This window comes from Zosterops lateralis (genome assembly GCF_965231275.1).
Source record: "Zosterops lateralis genome assembly, chromosome: 8".
NCBI lineage: Eukaryota > Metazoa > Chordata > Aves > Passeriformes > Zosteropidae > Zosterops > Zosterops lateralis.
Window position 1 is genome coordinate 32,836,536 of NC_139768.1, and position 24,264 is coordinate 32,860,799.

General features: G+C 46.6%; 1 protein-coding gene across 1 annotated transcript; it reads left to right on the forward strand.

The window, feature by feature from the left end:
• Nucleotides 1-97: 97 nt before the first annotated feature.
• On the forward strand, nucleotides 98-24,191 carry OIT3 (oncoprotein induced transcript 3). Its single transcript, XM_083866092.1, has 9 exons — nucleotides 98-3,536; nucleotides 6,554-6,928; nucleotides 8,124-8,234; nucleotides 11,036-11,158; nucleotides 13,029-13,151; nucleotides 16,651-16,811; nucleotides 17,346-17,761; nucleotides 21,314-21,413; nucleotides 22,686-24,191. The coding sequence occupies exons 1-9, from the start codon at nucleotides 3,473-3,475 to the stop codon at nucleotides 22,869-22,871; spliced, it is 1,659 nt and encodes a 552-aa protein (XP_083722218.1). The 5' UTR covers nucleotides 98-3,472; the 3' UTR covers nucleotides 22,872-24,191.
• The last annotated feature ends 73 nt before the right edge of the window (nucleotides 24,192-24,264 follow it).

Genomic DNA, 24,264 nt, shown 5'->3' on the forward strand with positions numbered 1-24,264 from the left:
TGAGCCAGTGGACAATTTCTTTGATATCCCCTGAGTTTTTTGTCTATGTGTGGAGTTATAGAAGCAAGCTTCTTTCCTCTGTGTCCCATTGTATAGCTTAATTTTCACAGAGGAAGGAGATTTTTATAGCTTAAGTATTCTTCTACCTATCCCAAGAGATGCTCATTTTTCCTTTTAAAAAAATCCATCAGGCTTATTTTCTCTATTGACATTAGAGGGGTGAAAAGTAAAATTCAGTAGTGAAAATTAGACTTGCAGTGTACCTAAGCCCTGAAGTAGGGGAGAAGCTGCTCTTAGGCTGTGCTGCTGTGCCTCCAAGGGCTCTTAAAAGATGAGTCCTACTTCTTTTTCTGCCCCTGACTAGTTTTGCAGTTGGTGGTGTGCTGTCCATGCCCTAATTCCTCTATCTGAAAATGGAGGAGGATGGAAAATATGCTGGGTTTATAGGACCTGTGGAAAAATACTCTCAAAACACCAAGTTCTGCGTCACAGTGCTCCACTAAGAGAAAGGAACAACTGTTACTCTTAACCAGGAGTGATGTATTTGGCTGATTTTAGTGTGTTCTTGATGCTGCACTTGTGTTGTTTGCCCATACTTCACTCAGCTTGTGCTCCTTCTCTGATCTCCACAGCCTTTCCCTCTCGGTCCTGGAACAAGTTGTTTACACCACCAAGGCCTATCTCAAAGTCCTTGACTTCAGTGCAATCTGTCTCAGCTGCCTGTCAGGGCTCATTGTGAACGTGCATCCTCCAATCAATCCCAGACAGGGAAGCCTGTCCTGTGTGCCAGGTCCTCCTCCCTCTCTGTGGTAGGAAGTGCTGATTAGCTCTTCCTCCTGCTCCTTCTAGGCAGGTTGCAGGTTCCTGCACCCAGAGCTGTGCTTCACACACCGCCCAGGCATTGGTGTGTCCTGAGAGGTGGCTCTGACAAAGCCAAGATCACCTCAGCAAATGCCAAAGCATTTTTATTCCTGAGTCTGTTACAAACTGTATGAGACTTTCCAGCCCAGCCAAGCTTTGAAGAATTTGAGTTCCTTGTGTGAGGATGGTAAAGCCCTGCAGAGATCTCTGGGAGGGACAAGAAGGGTGGTTGCTACCTGCAAAATGAGCGTTTTTCTTGTGTTAAGAACAGATACGCACAGGCTTTGGAGCAGGTTTAGAAAATCCCTCTTGGCTACCAAAATAAAATCCATGCCCTCTATTTTAATTTTGCTTTCCTTCTTCCTACCTTTTAAACAGTACTGGTGACTTCTTTTAAGAGATGCTAACTTAAGCCTGACTCTTTTTGGGGTGTTGGGCAGTCTTTGGGGTGCAAATGTGGAGGTCAGGAAGAATGTATTTGCTGGATAGTGCAGGTCCTACAGAATGCCCTACTGGAATTGTCTCTCCCAGAGCATCTCCTTACAGGGAGGTTTTTCCCTCCATTTATCCTCCCAGGAGTAACTGTTAGAGCTCTCTGAGGCATAGATTGTTTGTGGGGGAATTGGAGTGATGAATATCACCCAAATTAACTTTCAAAGAGAATGTGCTGGTAGATGAGTTGCCTCTGGTGCTTCTTCCCAGAAATGTTAAGAATAGCAGACTGTTTTCTTCAGCTTGAGACCACTTTCTTCAACTAGATGTTATGGTGATTTGGGATAATGTAATCTTTGGGATTGCTGGGACATCGTCTGCTTTAATCTGTTTTTGAGAACTTGGTAGGGCCTGTAGGTGACACCTTTGAGGCTCCAATTTGTGATGCTGCAGTTCATTTCTCTGTGTTAATTGTCAGCTGTCAGTCACTGACATGTACCTGTCAAAACCTTGTTATAAGAGGCTCATACAGCAGCTACAAAACAAAAGCAGCTGGTGAAGAGATGGTTCAGAGAGCTGTACACACCTGTGAAACAAACAGAGCATTCCATTCAAGCTTGTCAGTTTTATTTACCTGGCATCATAAGTATGAACCAACCTCTCAGTGAAAGTGACAAAATAGAAATTCCAGTGGCTTGCTGTATTATTGTCTGTTCAATTTTAGTTTCTCTTCTGGGAATTCACATAATCACCTCTTGAGAGTTATCTGCCTTGATAGCTTTGTGTAGTGAATTTGTTCTCCTTTCCTGTTGTTGGAGAAACCTTTCTGGTACTGCACAGCTGTCAGCACAATAGAGCTACAAGAATTTATGGAGTTTTTTTTTTCCTTATGCGAGCAATAACAGTAATTTATTTGGAGTTTTTTTGTTATTCCCTAGAGTCATTCACCACTGAAAAAAGACTCCTGTGCTGGGGTGGAGTAGAGCAGCATATTGCACTTCACTGCCAGGGGCACACCCCGACAGAGAGAGGCCGTTGAGAATTTTCTGTAATGTACAGTCCCTGCAAGGCAGACAAGCACCCAGCTCCCTGATTTGTGCAAATTCAACCTGTAAATAATGGAGCCACTTTTTTCCCTGCTGGGATTTGAAGCTTGGTGTCATTTCTTAGGCCAGCCTGCTGCAGAAATGCAAGATATCAAGGGAACAGGGAAATGTCCACACTTGCCTGATTGTGTGGTTACTGCAGGCTCAGTTGCACTCATTGCTGGTGGAGAGCTCTTGGGGTAGGGTGAGGGGAAAGAACCCTTTCTGGGTTTGCTGTAGTAAAGAACACATTTCAGTGTGCTGCATCTAGAGCTTGTAGCTGTCACCTGTGACTCAGCCCAGTTTGGTTTGAATTAGTCAGGAGAGGTTCTCAATTACTTGGTTTTGCATCAAAATTAATTCTGTAATGTGGGGATTGGTTTGTTTTTTCAAGACAAGAGATTGCAAGAGTACTGCAGAAAAGTGCCTTTACTTGGCTTTTTTGATAATCTCAGTGCAGTGGTCAGCCTGTGTGACCAGGAGTGGCAAGGGCCTCTGTGTAGCCTATGAACAGCTCATTTCCCTGTGGGACACCAGTCTTTCAGTTTGACTGATGTTCCCATTGTAGCTCTGCTCCAAACACCGCTGTGCAATCTGTGCTCGGAAGGATCAGTGCTGCTCCTTTGGCCACTATTTCCTGCAGTTAAGGCTCCTTAGCTGGTGTTTTCTGCCTGGAGGGAGCCATGGAGTATGACTTGTGGAAGGAGCGCAGATAACAAGCACCCATCTGTTCTTTTCCATCCCTTCGGGATGTCCGGGTGTCCCTGGTTAGAATTCTCTGGATAAGATAGTGGAGGTGTCACTGTGGGGCAGTCAGGGCAGAAAACAATAGCAGGTCAAGTGCAAAAAACAAGATTGATCTGTAAGTACATCCCTGCTGTCAGTAAGGGGCAGAGCTGCTCTGGGGAGGTCAAGGCTGGAGCTGTAGCCCACGTCCCTTCCTCTGATAAACTTCCAGGAGAGCAATCACACTTGCTCTTCTGGAAGCCTGGAGTCAGAAGCTCCACTGAGGGGAAGGCTGCAAGAGCCGCAGCCTGTACAAGGACTTTGAAGCCTCTGTCCCTTGAGTGGTGGCTCTTCCTTGGCTCAGTGGGATGTTCCAGTACTTGTTTTTTTGTATTTACTTCGTTGTTCAGCTCCAGCCAGTGTCTTCGATGGGTGAGTAAAGAGGCATTGCCTTATTTCTGTTTGCCATCTCTAAGGTTCATCGTGAGCCTTGGTATTCTTAGGTGAAAGACTGGAAGGTGGGAGAAATATCCCTTTTCTTTGAAGGTGATGTGAAATTCCTTCCAGTTGGAAAGGTCCTTCTGTTGCAGTGTGAAGTCTCCCATACTGGGAGAATCTCTATTGCCAAGGCACTATGGGATTTTCCTCTCCCTTTGGAGGACAGACTTTATGGGTAGACATTATGCTACCTTTTCACCTGCTTCCTTGACAAATCTGAACCGAATTTAGTGCCATAATGCAGCGTTGCTCCCTTTATTGTTTAATTGTGCTGGAGCAGAGACCTCCAGTTATACAGTGCACCCACGATTAATCTCTGCAGGATGGGGCACTCACCAGAGCTCACTGGAGCCTGATTTGTCACCTCATGTATCTGCCACCATGTCAACCAGAGAACTAATGATAGCATCAAGCTTACAAATGGAAAAGCTTTGCTTCCTAGCTAATGCTTGTCAGCCTCAATTGCTCAGGCCACACAAGAAGCATTGAGGAGGAAAAGAATTAAGCCAAGAAAAGAGAAAAATAGTGAGCTGGAGACAGTTATTTGCCTCGTGCAAACCCCCAAGCTTGTTGTTTGGGGAGAAGAGGTGAGAGGCTGATCAGTCACTTTTCTTTTTGTGGAATGTTCTTCTTAAAAACTCAATTTAATGAATTAAAATAGAAGAACTGTGCTGCCAAAGACTGCTTGGTGTCTGCAGGGAGGCTGGTGTGGGGCAGCACTGGCAGTCCAAAGGTGGCCGTGAGGATCTGCAGTGTTCCAAAGAACACTGTCTGCTTTCCCTGCTGGTTTGCTTCCCCCTCACTCCTGCCAGAAGCTCTCAGGGGAATGAAAGATGTGAGGAAATGCTACCTCAATTCCCCTGATGTGCTTTCTTCCAGCTCCCTCTGAGCTGCTGCATGTTCATCTCGTTAAATTTTGCCTTTAAATTATTTCCTGAATGTTTAGGAGACAATGTAATCTCCCTAGCTGAGCGTTCCCAGAGTCTGTCTGCAGAGGATATTTCATAATTACATGGAAGCTAATGAGAGTAGTGGTATTTTTAGTGCCACCCAGCTGGGAAGCTGACAGGGCATTCCCGCTTCACCTCGTTTGGCTTCTAACAGCACGGAAACCTTTTCATCTTAGTCAGTGACTCACCCCAAGGCCACACCAAATACTCTTGTGGAAAGAAACCAAGAGAATTACACTGAGGGAAGCGCGGAGGAAGCTCTGTTCAGGTCCTATCTTTTCCTTCTGGGAGAAGCCAAACCGGCTTTTGTAGGATGGGATTTACAGCACTGCTGCTCTCTGTGGGTAAGGGCAGGCAAGCAGAGGCAGGTGAAAAGGAGAGCTCACAAGGGAATGCCTGGTGAATCCCATCAGAGATTCCTTGCTGCATTTCCCTCTCTGCTGCTCAGGAGAGTAAGGCTGGTTGTGGTGGCAGTGAATCAGCTCCTCTACGTATCTTTGAATCGTGGCACTAGAGATTCCTTCATAACCCAAATCCACACTCCCTGTGCCAGCTCTGCAGCACTCCTGACTCTGGCAGCTGCTCCTGCCTTTTATGCTGGGTTTGAGACCAAGCAAAATGTGTCTGTGGCTGAGGAAGGCATGAGAGATGTTATATTTGTGAGATATTTCTATGAGGTAGCACATCTGTGGGACAGATATTTACAGAGAACACAGCTAAATAAGAGTGACTTGAAGCCTATTCTCTGAAGCACTTGTAGCTACCACTTTAAAGTCAGTGAAACAAATCAAAATAATGAATCCAGATCATTTGTGTTTCTAATAGAAACAGCATTGTGTATTCCTCTCTCAGCCAAACTCCATCACACTACTGTCAAAACAAAACAGCACGGCTTTAGAACTTCAAAAGAAATGTGCTGTGGAAAGTTGAGGCTGTTCCAGTCCAAGATGCATTTTGTCAGAGTGATTGGTTTCATTAACCTAAGTTTAGGAAATGGTAATCAATTTTCCTTACTCAGGGCAGTAATAGCATTCCTTTTGCTTAATAGGGAGTTGCTTGTCATGGATAAGTTGTGCTTAATCAGGTGTTAAATGTAAGGCAAAATGGAATCTCTGGACTTTCAGTGAGGAAGCTGCCAAATGAGGGTTAATTAGGAGGAGACTGAAAATTTAATGAACACTTAAATTCCTCATTTATGTTCTCCCTATAGTACTCTCATATTTTAATTACTTGCAGAAGGTTCAGAAAGCCTCTGAAAAGTGACACTCTCCTTGAGAGTGATCAGACGTGCACTTGCCAGGAAGTCCATGTGTTCATGTCCTGCCCCCACAAACACTCACTTCCCTCACAAACAGCTGATCTCCTGTGCAGGTCAAGAGGCTTTGTGGGCTTGCAAGGAACACAGCTGTGTAAAGGGTTTAACTCCCAAGAAGGTCCCAATTCAGACCTTCATGCCCTCTAGATTTTAAGATAATGAATGAAAAGGTTTGGCAGCTCAGCTGTGAGGGTTGACACTGGCTGTGTATGGGTTTTAAAAGAGGCTACATAACCTGTTTGAGATACAGGCCTTTGTTCCAAGGCAGATGGGAGAATCATCAGTGACTTCAGGAGGGGCTTGCAGGTGCTCAGTTAGTACTTGAACAAAGGATCGCTGTCCCAAACTTAGATCCCAGTGTGTATTTCCTACAGCAAAATCATTACCTGGACCTCAGATTTGGTTATATCTTATTTTTCCCCCAGTCAGCTAAACAGCAAGTCAGACTGTTGCATAATGTTGTAAGAGCTCTGTTAATTTACTTGCTCCTCCAAGACCTTTAAGATGAGCTGTCAGAATTTTCCACAAGGCAATGAGTTTGCTGGTATCACCTTTTCTCCCCAGGGATCTCTCTCTGTCACAACAGTTCTGTTAAGTCAGGGACGGAGAAAACCCCGCTTTTGTAATAATCCTTAAACAACTCAGTTTGATACCTACCAGCTGCTCTTTCTCTCTGTGTGTCCCAGCCCTGGACCCCTGCTCTGCCTACATCAGCCTGAACGAGCCCTGGAGGAACACGGAGCACCGGATCAACAGCTCTCACGGGCAGCCCACGTGCGACAGCGGCATCGACGGGGAGTGGTACCGCTTCACGGGCATGGCGGGGGACGCCATGCCCACCTTCTGCATCCCCGAGAACCACTGTGGCACCCACGCGCCCATCTGGATGAACGGCAGCCACCCGCGCCCGGCCGACGGTGCTGTGCGGCGCCAGGCCTGCGCCAGCTTCAGCGGGAACTGCTGCCTCTGGAACACCACCATCGAGGTCAAGGCCTGCCCGGGGGGGTACTACGTGTACCGCCTCAGCAAGCCCAGCGTTTGCTTCCACGCCTACTGCGGCCGTAAGTCGCCCCTCTGGCACAGCCCTGTGTGCTGGGACCCTGCAGGCTGGGAATTCTGGGCTTTCTGGGCTAATGGGCACTGACCCTCAAGCCAGCACTACATGTGACCTGAGGGGCTGTGGAACAGGCTTCCAAAATTGAGTGATAGCACCAGGATTATGGGTGTGTAGTTTGAATGGAAGTGTGTAACATTTGGGATTTAAGGTTTTAGTACATAGTAGTATATAATATATTGGAACTCTAGAGGCTGAGAATTTCAGGCTTTCTGGGCTAATGGGCGCTGACCCTCAAGCCAGCACTACATGTGACCTGAGGGGCTGTGGAGCAGGCTTCCAACACTGAGTGATAGCACCAGAATTATGGGTGTGTAGTTTGAATGGAAGCGTGTAATATCACAGGGTGCAAAACTTGGGATTTAAGGTTTTAGTACAAAGTAATATATACAAGACAAGATGGAGTTTTCAGGGCGTAGGCTAAGTTCTTCTTTCACCTTCTTCTTGAGTTTGGGTGATGTCTTGTAATTGGGTGGAAAAGTCTGTATTGGGGACCATGGGTGTCTGGTTATTGGGTTAAAAGTAAAAATAATATAGATGTCATCTCGTTATTGGATAATTTATGCTTAAAATACCTTGGAAAGACTTAGACACACAGCCATTTTTCACTTTGTTAGATAGAACTCACAACTTGTACTATACTATACTACTATAGGTAAGTACTATAGGTAAGAATTAATAAACATCTGAGTCCAAACACGAAACCGCGTCTCCCAAGCATTAATCCTGTCTCTGACAGAAGAAAAGGAGATAAGAAAACCCACACCCGTGGTCCCTGGGAGGCTGCCTTGCCTCCTGGCTTCTCCAGATGGTGGCTTGTCCATGTAGGCCCGGCAAGGCACTTTCACCCACTTTGTTCCACTAGTGGGATTTTTCCACAGCTGACCTGGCCTCAGTGATTTAATGCTCCCTGTGTGCCCTGTGGTTTGTTTGGGCACGCTACCAAAGTCAAAATTTGCATCTCTGACTCGCAGTAATTAAGCTTGATTGTTTCTCTGCAGCTTCAGCAGGTCAGCTTTCCCAGCGTGGGCCAGGTCTGTAACTGAGGGGCTGCACACAGGGTGGAAAGCTGATGGGACAAATCCTGTACTTTCCTTGCATGCTCAGTGCCTTGTGCTGACATTGTTCTTGTAATGTCCTAGATTTTTATGACATCTGTGATGTGGTGGATTGCCAGGACTCCTGCCTAGACACCGGTGACTGCACGTGTTCCCCGGGTACAACACTAGGACCTGATGGCCAGACATGCCTTGGTAAGGGTGGAAATCTGCTGTTCCAGTTACTGATGCTTTTCTTCCCTTTGTTTCATTGCTCACATCTCAATCCCTTGCCTTACAAAGCACTACAAAAAAATGACATATCCTGAGAGGAGTTTTCCCCTTTGCTACCTAGAACCAGGACTGTGATTCTGTAAATGGTTCCAAGATATGACATCCCATGACTGCATCCATTCTGGTGCCCCTGGAGCTCCATGTTTGTGAGGCTGGATTTGCTTTCTGCGTGGTTCAGCTGCTGAAGGCAGTAGCAGAGTCTCTTTGCAAGATCATGGTGCAGAATGGTGCGGTATCACCGTGGTACTCTGGAAGTGCTGTGCAGTCTGGCATTAGAGATTTCCTCTCGCATGCTCTGTTGAATATCTGTCCTCCAAAAACAGTTTTGCTGGCTGCTGTAGGGCTGCACACTATTATTCCTGCCTTTTTGGGACATTGTCCAGGGCATGGGGCCTTGAGGCTTACAAAGAACAGTAAGTCCCACCACAGCTGCAGTGGTTTTAGGCAGCATGACAGGGAGCTGGCACTTGGTGGTAGAGACCAGCATGTCCAGGAGGGAGGTGAGAGCAGGGTGGGGAATGTGGGCTTTAGGGAGTTGTATTGGGAATCCCCGTGAACTCTGAGGGAGAGAGTGGCTGTGGCTGTGTGTATGGTACAGGAGGAGAGGTCAGGAAAATAATGGGACAAATCAAGGGGCTGAGAAGGGGTGGCTGATGGGGAGCTGCAGAGCCACACTGACAGGATAGGGTGAGGTAAGGGAGAGGAGGGAGGAAGGGCTGTTTGGGGGTGGAGGAGTCTCATCTGTCACTTGATTTGGTAGTGAAGCTGAAAGCAGAGTTGGTTCAGGAGGCTGTGTGGCAGCTCAATCTGTTCCATAGGGGCTACACCTGACAAAGCAGGTGTGGGTGGCTTCTTCACACACCTCATGTCTGTAAGCACCAGGGCAGGGCCCACAGTCATTCCAGTGTGTGGAAGAGCAGCCTGGTCCTGCTGCAGAGTTACACTTGCTCACAGTCATTCTGGGGGGAAGGCTTTTGCTTAAGCAGCTCCACTTGTCTGCAGCCAAGTGGCTGACTGAGCTCTCTCAGATAATTAAAGGCATTTATTGGCTGCTTCTGTGCAAGCCTTCCAGTCACAGAAGTGCCCTTGACAAGCACTAGCACTCAGTGAATCTGTGGCAGGCTCAGAGGAAAGGATTTCCTACAGCAGGGAGGTAGGCACACAGGAGTCTTGAACCTGTCTGTGTGTGCTGCAGCTGCTTTCATTCCCCCACAAGCAGGATTTCTGGACTGCTGCTTCTCCTTGAGATTCCCAGGTGGCACAGCACCTCAGCTGGAATGATCACACTGGTTCACCTACCTGCAGCTTCTCTTGTGTGGCTCTGTGATCTCTTTAATAACTTTCTGTTGTGCTGAGTAATTGTGCAGTCAAATCTCTGAGAGCAACTGTGCCCTCCTTATGGAGAAACCAAATAAATCCCTGTTTTTCTTTCCTAAACAGGGAATGTGCTTCCTTTCCCAGCTCCCCGGAAGAGGGAGGCTGAAGCTGCTGCAGTAATGCAGCAGAGAAGCTGTGGCTGCCTCATCCCTGAAAGTATCCAAGGCCAGGTTGGAAGGGCTGAGAACAACCTAGGATAGTGGCAGGGAATAGAATAAGATGAGCTTTAAGTTCCCTTCCAGCCCAGACCATTCTGTGAGTGCTGAGCAGCTCTGTGCACCTCCCTGTGCTTCTCCTCAGTATATTAGCTGCTTTAAATCCCAAAGCAGAATGGCTGATCCTGAATTATGTTTTCATTTAGGGGTTAAATAAGGTCTTAGATTTCCTGTCACGCATCCACCAACTCGGTGCATTGCCTTTGACTTCTTCAATGCCTGGATCTATGTTCTACTAAGCTGTGGCTAAAATCAGCTCAGCACTGTCCCAGTCCAATCTCAAGACTACCAGCCTGCATCCCAGAAGTGCTACTTGTGGGGAAGAGCAGGGACAGAGATCTGTGTGTGCTGTAGAATTTGGAAGGACCAGTCAGGGGAATTTCTGGGCCCGGCCCTTGACGAAGACAATCTCTAGGTCCTTCTAACAACATCTCCGTGCCTTTGCCACTGGCCCTTTCCCTCTTCACCTGCTGTTTTTAAGCAGCTTTAGTTTTATTTTTGGAAGGGCAAGTGTGGAGCCTGTCATGTGTGTGAAAAGCTGAGTGTCTGTGTGAGTCTCCTGGACATGCTTCCTGCCTCCCAAAGCAGGGTACTGGCCAAGTCTTTGGCTAAAAATACTCAATTAATCTTGCTTGTGGAAGGAGACACCACCACCAGCTGCCAGCTGTGGGTACTGTGCACATGTGGGACCACAAGTACCTGAGAGAGCTCCTCTCTGACCTGTCTGTTACAATGGTACTTTTCTTTTTTCTTGGTTTTAAGCTTCTGACACCTAATAAAAGGTGGTTTGATGAAACCCCGTGTGAACCTTGATTGATAACTTCAGCATCCTGGCCTGCCTAAGAGAAATCATTCATTTTGTGGCTCAGCAAGAACAATGTCTGTCCCTTCCTCTCTTTTTGATTTGCTTTTTGCACACAGAGATTAAATCAGGTTGAGGAATTAGAATCTCAGAGAACAAAGTACCTTTCAAAAAAAAAAAAAAAAAGGGCAGACAGACAAAAGCAACTTTAGCCTCTAAAAAAGAGTTAGGAGGAGTTTTCAGAGCTTTACCAAGAGGTTTAAAAGCTACTGTCTGTGTTACAGTTTTAGTGGGATTATTCATTACATGCCAGAGCTTATTTTTTTCAGATGAAAATGAGTGTGAGCAGAACAACGGAGGCTGCAGTGAGTTCTGTGTTAACCTGAAGAATTCCTTCCGCTGCGAGTGTGGGGTCGGGCGCACGCTGGGAAGTGATGGGAAAACCTGTGAAGGTGAGACATCAGCTACCACAGGCTGCTGGAAACTAGAAATCATTCCCTTGCCGCCCTGGCTCTCCCTTGGCTCCTTGCACCTAGGATTAAATGTCACTGATATCACCTCTGTGCTTGCCAGAGAGGTTGATACTGAAATATCCTTCTAAGCAAGCAGAGAGAAATCTCCTTGTTGTTCTCTCTGCCTTGTCCATTTCTGTTAGGATTTGCGTGTGTTTATCTCCATGGGGGAAAGGTAGCAGTGGATCTGGAAGATTGGTTGTCCAGGGAGAACTTGTTGCTGGAGTTGTTGGGATTTGGCTCTGGAGATTTGTGTGGTAGAGTTTTATGGGGACAGATTTAGCAGCACTGGATTTTGGCATCTCACATGGGTAATGTAATGTCCTGACATTAGACTAGAGCACGAGGATCACTTTAGTCTCCCAGGATAGAGACTGGGGAGACGAGCTGCCAATCTGCAGACAGAAGTTAAATTTGGGATTAGAGTGGTGTTTAGCTCTTTGGTGTCTGCGGGCTCTGCTGCTCCATGCAGCTGCCACAGTTCTTTCACAGTGCTGGCACAGCCAGGTTGAAAACCCTTGATAAATTTAGACTGGTGGCTTAAAGACCAAATTGTAGGCCTGATATGTTGTCACTAACAATGTACAAACATCTTGAGCGGAAATAGGCAAACCCAGCAAAATTTGATGTGTGCCTGATGTTTTCTGTGGTGAGCTGTGGAAAAGCACCATGCCCCTCACAGCAGAGCTGCTGTGTGGTGTTCACAGACATTGTGGGGCCTCAGACAAGAAAAAACCTACAGATGTGCCTCATTTTTCAGCTACCCAAAAGAGCTAAATCTGCTCTCTGAGCTCTGCTGGTACTTCACTCATCCAGGCAGTGACACTTTCCTGGGAAATGCTGCTGTGCAGAGTTCTCCTTGAGTACTTGTCAGCTTGTGTAGGGCCAAAAATGGTCTGTGGCTTTGTCCCTGCCACATCCAGCTCTGAGCTGCTGGGCCATCACATAAATGAGCAGTGCAATTTTTATTCCCAAGTGCTGCACTCTTCTGACAGGGCTGGAATAGTCTGCTTGGAAACTCGTTTGTTTCTACCATTCCCCATGTTGGCTTTTAGGGCCTTTGATATATCATTTCATTTCCCTTCTGTAAGAAGGATGGCGCCTTTCAGGAGTTTAACACTGCTGCTGGGGATTTTTACAATCTTGTTAGTGAGTTTTATTTCTGAAGATGTGCCCTCAGCTTTGTGAGCTGGTATAGAATGGGATGTGAGGTGTGAGCCACCTCACAGCTTGTTGCTAAAAAAAACAAATGAAAGAGATTTAGCTTGATTACGTGAGCTGGTGAGGCTGAGTAGAGTTTAAAATATCTCAAAATTTTCATTATGATGCTTTAACCATTGCTTTGACTCATATGGGGTGTTCAGACTGTTATTTTCCATGCATTGTATAGGATTGAGTGTGGGATTTCCATTCTTTTCTTTCCATTTCAGTGAAAAACCACACACAGTGATTTCTGATGGCAGGCTCTGGGAGAAATATCTTATATTTATGATTTCCTTATCTTCTTATTTTACTGAGAACAGTAAAATAGCAGAACATAAGATAAATCATAATATAAAAAATATATACAAAATCATACTCATCTAGCATATTCATCCCAAAGGGTTAAAAAACCAAGCAGTTAAGTTTATTTGAAAGAAAAAAAAATCATGATGCTCTACATGAGTAGAAGTGTAGAATTAAAAAAGAGGTCTCCACCTCATTTCCTAGGAAACAAACTGTTGCCTTTGAGCTGCATTGTTCAGACTGTTGGTTGATCAGGGGTCTGTTGAGGCCTGCAAGAAGCACTGATTTTTCCTTTCTTTCCCAGAAATTGAAGGCTGTCACAATAACAACGGGGGCTGCAGCCATACCTGCATTGAAGTGGAAGACACCTACCAGTGTGAATGTCCCAGGGGACTTGTTCTGTCAGAAGACAACCACACTTGCCAGGGTAGGTCAACAAAATCTCCCCAGCAGCCTCTGTCCCCCGAGGGAATGTCTGAAGGAACTTTTCTTCTTGTTTTTGCTGTCTTCTCTTAGTCTGTCCTTTCCAGTTGGGTTAATGGGGCTTTGTTATTAGTGGCAGACCATCCAAAAGTGAGAGCCTGAAGAAGTTTCTACTCTATCTAGGCAGGAGAACAGCCACAGGGCCCAGCTTGAGCACATCTGACATCACATTAATTGTAGGGCAGTGTGTCCTTATGATTAATACTGCTGTGTGCACACCTCTGACAAATTTATGCTGCTAGAACTGACATTTTCCATGCTTCAAACTTCAGAATCTCAGCTAAAGAGGTCCAGTCCCTTCCAAGAGTGGGGTTAAAGGGAGAGGCATGTTTTTTTCCAAGTATGCCAATTCCAGTAAACATTCCTTTGCCTTGAAGCAGGGCACTAGCTTTGATATTAGGTGCTTCTGCTGCCCCTTGGAACAGTGCCTGGCATAGCATCTAAAAATTGACTGTTGCTTCTGCTGTGTAGAGGCCAGGGCAGCGTTATCCTTGGAGAACCTTCCATCTGAACTTTCCACAGGGAGTCCTTCATGCTGAGTCACTGGTGCCTATGGCATGCACATGGAATAAACAAGCTCTCTGGTTTTTGCAAAGATTTCTTTTGTAAATACATCTGGGCTGCCAGCAGTCTGGTGTTGCCTGGTGTGCTCAGTGAACCTCCTGCAGTCTGATGTGCCACAGAGTGCCCAGATATCAGTCAGAGGGACAGATTTGGGCTTCATGGTGGCCAAAACGGCAGGTATACCTCAGAGAGGGAGTTGGAGTGGTTCTACTTGATGGAATTTCTGCTTTTTAAGCTTTTTAGAAATGCAGAGCTCCCAAGGGTGAGCACTGCCCACTTGGGATCCGGCAGAGCTGGGGATTTCCAAGAGCTGTGATCACACTCACTGATTGAAGGTCTAGTCGATGGATGCAGGCCAGAATAGAGTGATGTTTTTCAGTCCTGGGCCCCCGAGGCAACCCCAGCAGGGCTGGAAGTTCTGGATTTCCCAGCCAGGGTTTCTACTGCTTGTGAGGCTGCTAATGAGAGCAGCAGCACTGCTGGGGGCCAGGCTGGGGTTCAGGATACGGCATCTCATAAAGTAAAATTGCCTGGTCTTTTGCATTCATGAACTTATGTCCCCATGCTGTGGCCTGCAATTCTGAGCAGATATGGAACTGTACCACACAATTTTTTATGACACCTAATCAGGCTTATATTGGTTCAATTAACAGTGCAGGGCAGGCACAGTAGCCTGAAGCAATTGGATCTGCAGCCTCTCTACCTCCTCTGCACTGTCTCCACATTCAGAACAAACATTAATAATCTTCCACAGCAATCACAGTCTACAGGTTGCAATTTTTCCATAAAGATACCAGCCAGCAAAATACTTGGAATTTTGCAGACCATCCTAGAATTTTGCAGCCCACCCCAGTACCCCACCTCTTCCTGAAGAGTAGGGATGAAATGCTCTTCCCCCCTGTCCCCTGCCTGAATTTTTGTGCAGGTAAGCAGGGCTTATGTTTGTAGCAGTGGGTCAGGGCTCCCCAGCACCAGAGAGCCTATTGTGCTGAGCAGTCTGTGCAGGAAGATAACCTCTGCTTCAAGCAGCAGCACTTTGAAAGGCCAAGGAAGGAGCCAGAGGCTGGAATACGGTGCCACTAACAATGGCAGACAGAAATGGGTGTTAGACTCACCACTGAAGCTTCCTCCCAGGGTCAGGTGCTCAGAGGTGTTGGTGCAAAACAGAGTTTAAAGTGGAAATGAGGAGGCTTTCCCAGTTCTCACAGGTGCTCTGAGAAGTATGAGGGTGAAGAACTAAAATGTTTGACTGGTACACACTGGTGTTTTCCCAAATAGCCACAAGTTGGCTTGAGTCAAGAGGTTTCCTTCCCTTGTTTCTGTGTCCGGGCGGTGGAGGGCACACAGCTCCTGCAGCTCCGGAGCACAGGGAAAATGGAGTGTTTTCTTTGTGCCAGTCAAAGACATGTAGAAACAGAGAGATCCTGAACCAAATCAGTCCTGAACTTCAGAGAACTGCAGTTGGGATCCAAATCTCTTGCCCAGAATGTCACCTTTATAAAAGCAGTACATTTGCTTATTTAACAAGGAGGAATGGAACAGTGAGTCTTTAAATGCAGATGGAGCCAGTCATTTCTCCAAAGGATGTTCCTCTCAGTCTGCATTATGCTGTGTTCTCCAAGTCCCTTTGTCTGCTCCTGAGCTGTGCAGTTATTCCTACTTGCCTTCTGCTGCCAGTGGAGGGAAGGTTAAGGTAATTTTTAGTTCTGTAAGCTTCTGTTCTAACCCAGCAGTGTCATTAAGGGAGCATATGGCTTTGGGCACTCTGCATGTGTTTTAGCGTATCACTTTGAAATTACCGACTTTTAATCAAAAATCCTCCCTGAAGGTACTCAGAGGCCGTTGCAAATACTTGAGCTGGGACAGGGAAATTTTTAAAGGGGGGCGAAATGCCTGTTCTAGCAGTGTGCCTTATATCAAATATCCAGTATCCTAAATTATATAATTAATTATTGAAATTAAGGGAAGTCAGGTCATAGGAATGTCGAGGACTGGGACTGCAATTAATTTTGGCAAAAATCTCAGGGAACTACTACATTTGCAAAAAAATTTTGTTGTGGGATTTTAAAATATAATGAATATAAATCCTGCAAAAGGTTTGTTTTTCTGGTTGAAACTAGAATATATGCCACCAGTATGTTTGTCCTGTTTCTAACTGAACTGAACAATCCCTAGGAATATATATACAGCAACTATTTTTTAATTGAAGATTATTCTCTCTTCCTTCCTTTTTATTTTGTCCAAGCTCTGTTTTCTCCTGCTTCTTATGTAATGACATTTTAATTTAAAAAAATTCTCACGGAGGCCTGTATTAAAATTTAAAGGTTGGAAGGAGGTGGAATGAGTGAGCTAATTGGATTTGTTTGTCAGAGCTGGGTTTATTGCTTACAAAAATATTATTATGGCATTTTGAGGTGCTTCCATTTTAGCTTGGTATCTATATGGAACTACTCTGCCTTGTTTCAGCATGTCCTGAGTTTGATGTAAAATCTGATTAAGAGTCTTAAAAATGGCTTTGCCTGGGGTGCTGTGAATTTGATACCCATATCTGGCAAAGGCTCTTCCCAGGATATTGCAGTGCAAGAGACATCAACCAAATCTGTGCTGAGTATTAAATGAAGCTGGAAAGCACAGCTAAGTTTCTGCTGCAAGTGCAGTGATTGTCTCCATTGTTTTCTGAGGCATTTCTGTGGCTGGAGAATTTGGGGCAGTGGCAGCTCTGGTTTGTGTTGCATAGGTGGGAATGCGAGATGGGTAGTTAGGTTACTGTGGCAGTATCATAATGATAAATGCTGTCCCTGTTATAACTGGTATAGCCCTTCCCTAGCTCACTGGTAGATTTGTAGTGCAAACTGTAATTCTGGAGACTTCTCTTGCAGTTCCAGTGCTGTGCAAGTCCAGCTCTATCGAGGTGAACATCCCAAAGGACCTGGTTGGAGGCCTGGACCTTTCCCTCATCAACACTTCGTGCAAAGGAGTATCCAATGGCACTCATGTCAACATCCATTTCTCCCTGAAGTCCTGTGGTACTGTTGTAGATGTATGTATACCTACTGCTCACTCTCTGGGATCTGGGGATTTGGCTTACTTGGGGAATAAAGCTGATTTAGCTGTACCCTCAGAGCTGTTTCCTGTGTTGCCATACAGCTGCCCTCAGAGTAGATCTGGGCTGGCATTCTGAAGTCAGAGAGCTTGTTTCAACCCCCTCGAGCAGTGTGTGTCTGACAGCATGGGTGCTGCTTGCTCCTCACCTCCTGCTTCACAAGGGTAGAAGGGACAGGTGCCCTCACTCTTCATCCTCCTGCTGAGACAGATTCTGGTCTCCTGATAATATTTCAAAGGTTAAACTGACAAACTGGTCAGGACCCAGAGGGCTCCCTTAGCAGAGGAGTAGCAGAAGTGTGGTGCAGTGCAGCTGACAGCAGTCTGAGGTCCTTAGTTGGTCTGTGAGGATGAGCAGCATCATTCTGGTGGTGGGGGGTAAATTCACAGGCTGGGCCTTCAGTGGCTGCTCTGAGTGTGAGTGTCAGCCCAGAGAGGTCTTTCTCAATCATGTCCCCTTTCTTTGCTGCAGGTAATAAATGATAAAATCATTGCCACCAACCTGGTGACTGGCCTGCCCAAGCAGACCCCAGGCAGCAACGGAGACATCATTGTCCGCACCAGCAAACTGCTGATCCCGGTGACCTGTGAGTTCCCGCGCCGCTACACCATCTCCGAGGGCTACGTGCCCAACCTCAAGAACTCCCCCTTGGAAATCATGAGCCGCAACCAGGGCATCTTCCCCTTCACCCTGGAGATCTTCAAGGACAAAGACTTTGATGAGCCCTACAGGGGTGCCCTTCCCACCCTCAAGCTTCGGGACTCCCTGTACTTTGGGATTGAGCCCTTGGTGCATGTCAGTGGACTGGAGACGCTGGTGGAGAGCTGCTTTGCCACTCCCACCTCAAAAATTGATGAGATCCTGAAGTACTACCTGATTCAAGATGGGTGAGTTCACTGTTCCCTGTCTTGCTGTCGATTTAATGGGAGTTGGTGATGGGGCTGAGTTGTGAGTATGATGCAGGAACACTATCCCTTCTCCACAGCAGCCTGTGTGCCATACTTGTAGCAATCACCAGCAGTCATCAAGCTGAAACCACCTGTCCCATCAAAAGTAATTGGGAGAAACAGTGGGAGGCAGTGAAAGAGGTTCTTCCCAGTGCAGCCTTTACAGGATGTATTTCCCTGTCACTAGCCTTGTGGATAATTGAGTTGGCTTGTGTAAAAAAGGTTCTCTTTCCTGATATCCTCTCTCTGCCAGCCACAGAGTGCCAAGCCAATGTGCAGAACCCCCATGGCCGTGTGCTGCTGCCAGGCAGCTGCCACAGCAACTGGATCAAGATTCTTAATTTTCTCATAATGGCCTTATGACAGCACGAGCCAGAAGAGCCCATTGCCAGTCCTGGTAGGAGCTGCAGGAGAATCCCTTGTTTTGCTCTCCCTGATGCCTGTCAGTGCAATAAACTTAGGGTCTCTCAGTTTGGTTGTAAGTTTTTGAGGTGTTTAGGGTTAGTGATCATTCCAGGATATGCTAAAAATAATTTTGTGCAGATCTGTGGGTTCACTGTTGTAGTGGTTTTTGTATCAGAGGTTTGGGGCGCCTTGCTGTGGGCTCAGCTGTGGCTCCTGAGATAATCCCTCTTTTCCAACCCTTCTTTGGGTGCTGAAATGACTGTGCCATGCCACAGCATTGCTGTGGAGTGTTTGCATCCAGCTGCTTAACCAGACAGCTCTGAGGAAATGTCATAGTTGTGAGGCAGTCTGCTGTTCTCTAGGGAGAGAAATCCAGCCAAAGGATTATCAAAGACATATCCAAGAGTTGTAGCCTGATAGTCAAGAGACCGTGCTTGTGGAAATCCTGTATGTTGCCTGCCAGACCATTTAATGATGACAACAATCATGTCCTCAGCTGCCAGACAAATCATCCACTGTTACAGCTGCTGATGGCAAGTCCTGAGTGGTTGTCTTGTAATGTAAGGGTCCTGTAATGTAAAGTACCCAAAAATCCTGTTTTCACTGACAGAGCATTCAGCATTAGTCTGCTCTCCCTCCATCCTAGGCTGCAGTCCTTCTGTGCCCAACATTGCTGGGCTTTATGAGCAGATCAGTAATGGAAGAATTGATTTTATCAGCTTCCTGGCTTGGCTGTTCGTATGGACCCTTAACAGAGTCAAGGCTCCAAACATTCATTCATTCATTCATTTCTCCCCATGAGTGAAAATGATGGGATTCAAAACAGCAGCCAAAACCTGAGCTGGATAGAGAAGGGAGAAGGCAGGAAATGTCATCTCTTGAATTCGCCCCAGCACTGGTTGGAGGATTTATGGCACCAGCAGTCCCTTGGTACCTGCAGAGGGCATTAAAACTTCACTGAAGGGAGAAATGCTCCACTCTGCAGCAATCACTACAGGCCCCAGTGTCCCCAGTGATTCAAAATTAAATTAGCTGAATGCACTGCTAAGTTGTCCCTGCTCCAAACACTTCTGTAATAACTCAGTTTCCTTCTAGAAATCCAGCCCCAAAAGCCCATGGCAATAAAGATGGGATTTTTGTATCAGTTTATGTAGACCTGCAAGAGTTAACTGCGTATTCCAAAGGGAAACACTGTTTAAATTGGGGGAGATACGCCTTGGACTGTAGAATGGGACAATTCCTTCTACTGCTCTCTTCTCTGTTAATTCCCTGCCTTCTGAAAGCAAAATGAAACAAAGGCATTGACTGATGGCACAGCTGATAAACACAAGCTCTCTGGGGCATCTGGAGCAAGGTCATGTCACTGGTGAGGTCAGGAGCTGTGGTTCAGCAGAGCACAAGGTGGTTAAGGTAGTTCCATTGCAAAGCTCATTTTGCTATGGCTCAGGCTGCCTCATTTGTTAGGCTGAGGTGGATATTTCATTGTGCCAGCCTTCCTTTTAACCTTGCAACCCTGAGTAAGAGGGTCAAAGCACAGCTCCCCCGGCACTGCCACTCTGCTCCCCAAACCTAAGCACAGGGATAGGGTGATTTTCCCCATATCCTGACCAGGCTCAGCCCTTTTCCTTCCATACCTGGCTCTTCTCACCTCTCCAAAGTGGGCAGCAGGGTTTCTGGGGGTTTCCTTGGAGAATGGGATATGGTCTGGCCCCACAAATGCAAAAGGACTTACCCTTGTGACTCATGAGGTTTCTGAGCTGGTTGTGTCTGTGTATCTCTGATTCCTTTGTGGTGTTCTTCCACTTTCCCTCTCCCTAGCCCCAAACCATTAGGTTTCCTTCCACCAGTGTGGAGAACCTTTGGAGAACCTGGGATTTAGGAGTCAGTTTGAGCCAGTGTCCAATAATCATCACAGTTTATATACTCACAAATGAGAACCATGCCTATGAGTTGACTTCATGGCCCTAGAGCTTGGCCACTCACCTATGAAAAGTTATTAACTGTCATTCCCTATGTTCAGATGCCTTGTTTAAAAAGGAATTTTACCAACGTAGAGATTCTCAAACGTTCCAGTGGAGGCAGAACTGCTCTTTTACAACTGAACATGTCAAATACCAGCATTGCTGACAGTGCCATGCACATTTCTCCTGTAAAGATGGAAGCTGAAGCTTGCTGCAAGAGCAAGACTTTGAGCTACACCAATACCTCTTGTCTCTTTTCGCCACTGCTTTGTTGTTGTTTGTTTTTTTTAAATATCTTTCAAAGTCCACATTTTTGGAATTAACTTGCTACAAAGGATGAGGTCCATGGCAATGCAATTTCACAGCAACATCACAGCCTCTCAAGATGCCCAAGGCTTTACAATAATCAGCAGTAATTATTGAGCCACCAAACTTTTTGCCTGTCAAACTCTAAATAGGCTGTAATAGTTTATAAATGCACTGCACCTGGAATGTAACTCGTTACAAAAGCACCTTGCAGTTCTGCGACCTCTCATACAATCAGGCATTGCTAGCGATGGAAAAACTGAAATGACAAATTTTTGGTGTAGTGAATTTGAGCTGTTTGACCAAATCCAGCAGGAAGAAAAATGTAAATGATATAAAGCAAAATAAATCTGGATTTTTGTTTTCATAATCTGTCGTATTTTAGTAATGTGGGTGCAGGCTGCTTCATCTAAAGCATAATTTATGTGCATATCTATGTGTATGCAGTAAGTGCATAGCACATTCTGTGGTGTATAACGCTGCAGGCTGTTGCACAGGAAGGTGAAGTGAGGACAGACTTGCCTGCAGCTCGCTGGCAGTCCGTCTCTGAGGGGACTGGGCCATGTCCTGCCAGCCCTCTGCTGTGCTGAGCTGCTCCTGGTCTGGAGATGCCATTAGCAACGCTGCTGTTTTTCCCCATCATTCCCGACTTCTCTCCTGTGGCCAAAGAGGAAGCAGCAGAGATGGTAGCTGAGCCTGAGAGAACCAATCCCTCCTTTTCTTTCTCTGGTTAAGCAGGCTGGAATGCTGGAATGTCTTTTCTCTTTCTTTTTCCATTTCTGGGAAACCCATTAAAGCCTTATCCCTCTGCTCTCCTCAGCTGCGTTTCTGATGATTCTGTGAAGCAGTACACGTCAAAAGACCATCTTGCCAAGCATTTTCAGGTTCCTGTGTTCAAGTTTGTGGGCAAAGACAACAAGGTAAGATCAAAACTCAACTCTTAGATATTTCATCAGCTCTGATATGACTGAGGAGCCTCAGCTGGAATGGCTGGTCCAAGACTGCTGGTGCTGCTGTGCCTGTTCCAGCAGCTGCACCTTACAGGAGCCTGACACAGGTACTTCAGGAGAGATTGATAAAAACAACTAAAATTAAAATATGAAGGACAGTTTTGGAACATCAGTGCCACAGCAGGCTAAAATGGTTGCTGCTTCTAGGGTGGACCCTTGTTTGCTGGGTGAGAGAAGTGTTCTCAGTCACCAGGCACATTTCACAGTGCCCTGTCTTTAAAACAACACAATTTTTAGTTTGAGATCTCTTCAACCTTGAGTGTTCTCTAGCTCTTGTGAGTACAGATGCCAGGACTCCAGACAGAAGGCCACCACACTGCTTAAATTCAATGTGAAACCAGGCTGTCTGTCTGGGGCAGAAGCTTTGTAGTGGGAGGACAGTGGAAGGATAATGCCATTTTCCTAATGCAAATAGCTTTCCTTTCTGTGTTGGAGGAAATTGGATCTTTCAGTCATTGTTATGCTCAGCCAACACTGCCTGCTCCAAAAGGTATAAAGCTGCTGCTCCAGCAACTGGAGAGCCCTAGTAGGGTTAAAACAGATGAGATCTAAAATTCAGAAGTTTCCTTTGGCTTTCTGATTACCCCTGCTGCCTCCAACCTGCATCCTCTCATCCTGCACAATGGATTCTGCTCTAAACCGCTCCAAATTCTTTGTGACTGCTGCTTGCAGGGATCTTGTTTGCTCTCCTTGTTTTTTACAGGGCAGGGAGCAGCAATCCTGTGGCTGCCTTTGCTGTGCGAGGAGAAAAGGCAGCTGTCTTCTTGTTCTTTGCATTCTCCCTTTTCCCTCAACTTAGCCTCTCATCTTAGCCTCTTTTCCCCTTGGCTTCCTGGCTTTGTTTTCCCAGCTCACTTGAAATTCTCCTGCATGTCTCCATCAGTCCTTCACTCATTCTTGACATTTGTGTGAGCTCTTCCAAGCTGATTCCTGCCATTTTCCTCCCTTCATCTGGAGGATCATTTCACACCATCCTATTCCCTGTCTCCCCACTCTTGTCTCTGGGATCTCAGCCGGGCTCTCTGGAGAGGGCACACAGGGAAGTGCACGGAGCCGCTGTTTTGGCTGCGGATGGCGATGCTGGACACGGACCATGTGTGCCACGGGGATGCTGTGGCTGTGGCAGCAATGCCAGTGGTCCCCAGAGCTGTGCACTGACCCCGCTGCTGTGTCCCCATGCAGGAGGTGTTCCTGCACTGCCGCATCCTGGTGTGCGGGGCGCTGGACGAGACCTCACGCTGTGCCCAGGGCTGCCGGAGACGCGCGCGCAGGTCGGCCGGGCTGCGGCGTGAGGAGCAAGAGAAGGAATCTCACATGGCAGACCACGTCCTGACAGGAGGCCCCATCAGAATCGACTTTGATGACTGACACCCACCCTCTGGAACAGCATCCCTGGCCTTCCTTATCACTGCCTCCTGTTGTAGTTGTTTGAGAAACGAGAGTTGTTTGTTAAAGCTCCGCTTGAACCTCAGGACTCATTTCCTTAACTCTGTGGTGATTATTTGTGAAGTATTTTGGGCCCATGAGGCGGCCCTTGGAGTGTGACCCAGACTGCTGAACAGTTTGGCTTTATCTGCATTTCTCCCCAACAACCAACCCTTCAGCTGAAGGGACCCTGTTTCTTTGCAGGCCGGAAGTGTTACCCAACTTTGCCTTTCCTCACATCCACCTACAGGCCCCAGGACTGTTTGTCCTTGACTAAACAAATGTTATCCAAGCCCGTCTTGCATCAGAAGTACAAATAGTATTGTAGCTGAGTGTGTTTGCTGTGCAGCTCTGTGAGTGATGCTGAAGCTTTTGGGTGACTGTTAATAAAAGCATGTATAAAATATATCTCATCATGTGTAAGTTCCTTGGAGCAATGCAATTGTCATTACAGGCAGCTAAAGCTCAGATCTCTCACAGGGACATTTAAATGTGATTTTAAATAGCAAAAGGTATTTAATGAGATTTGATTTTTTTTAGTGGCTTTTGATAATTTCATGAGGTTTAATAGTGTTTCCTCCTGTATTTAGTGTATCATTATTCTTCTCCCACCACCAAAAATGCCTTTCCTAAGTGCTATAGCACCTTGATTGTAAGAGAAACCCCATTAAACATCTATAAACACCCCCCTCCCACACGTGGTGCTGCCAAGTGTTTGTTTGGAAGCTGTGATGCATTGCCCTGGTTAGAGAGGCCATGGTTCCAGCAAAGGATTAGAGGAATGCACGTTAATTATTTATAGCAGTCATTGGTAATGTGAGCAGTTCTCAGGACAGGGCTGTCCCCAGTGAGCCTGGTGACAGGAGACACGGCAGTGTTGTCTGAGTGGCCATGGCAAGGGACACAATTACTGGTGATGGTGGTGGCATTGTGGTTGTCAGGAATCCTTTTGGGCTGTCAAGCTCCTTCTGAGGAAAAAAATAATGGATGTGATCAGCTCAGGCTCCTCTGGGCTGCACCAAGCTGTGTAGTAAAGGATCAGGGATGTGGGGTGGAAGGGAGGAAGCACAGCCAGCAGTGAAGGACAAGGTAGGACAGGGAGGGCTGGAGGATGAGGGGAGGGATCCATCTCCACCAGTGGCAGTGGCACTGCAGTGCGTTCCCAAGGTTTTCTACAAGAAGCTTCCCAGTGTGCAGCTCTGTCCTGCGTGGTTGGAGGTCTGCTGGAAGTCCCCAACCTTCATCACCCATGTTCTGCTTTGCTTGGAGCAGCCAAATTGCTGCAGAAGCCAAAATTTGCTGCTGCTTTCAAATGGAAGGGGAATTCATTTGAAGG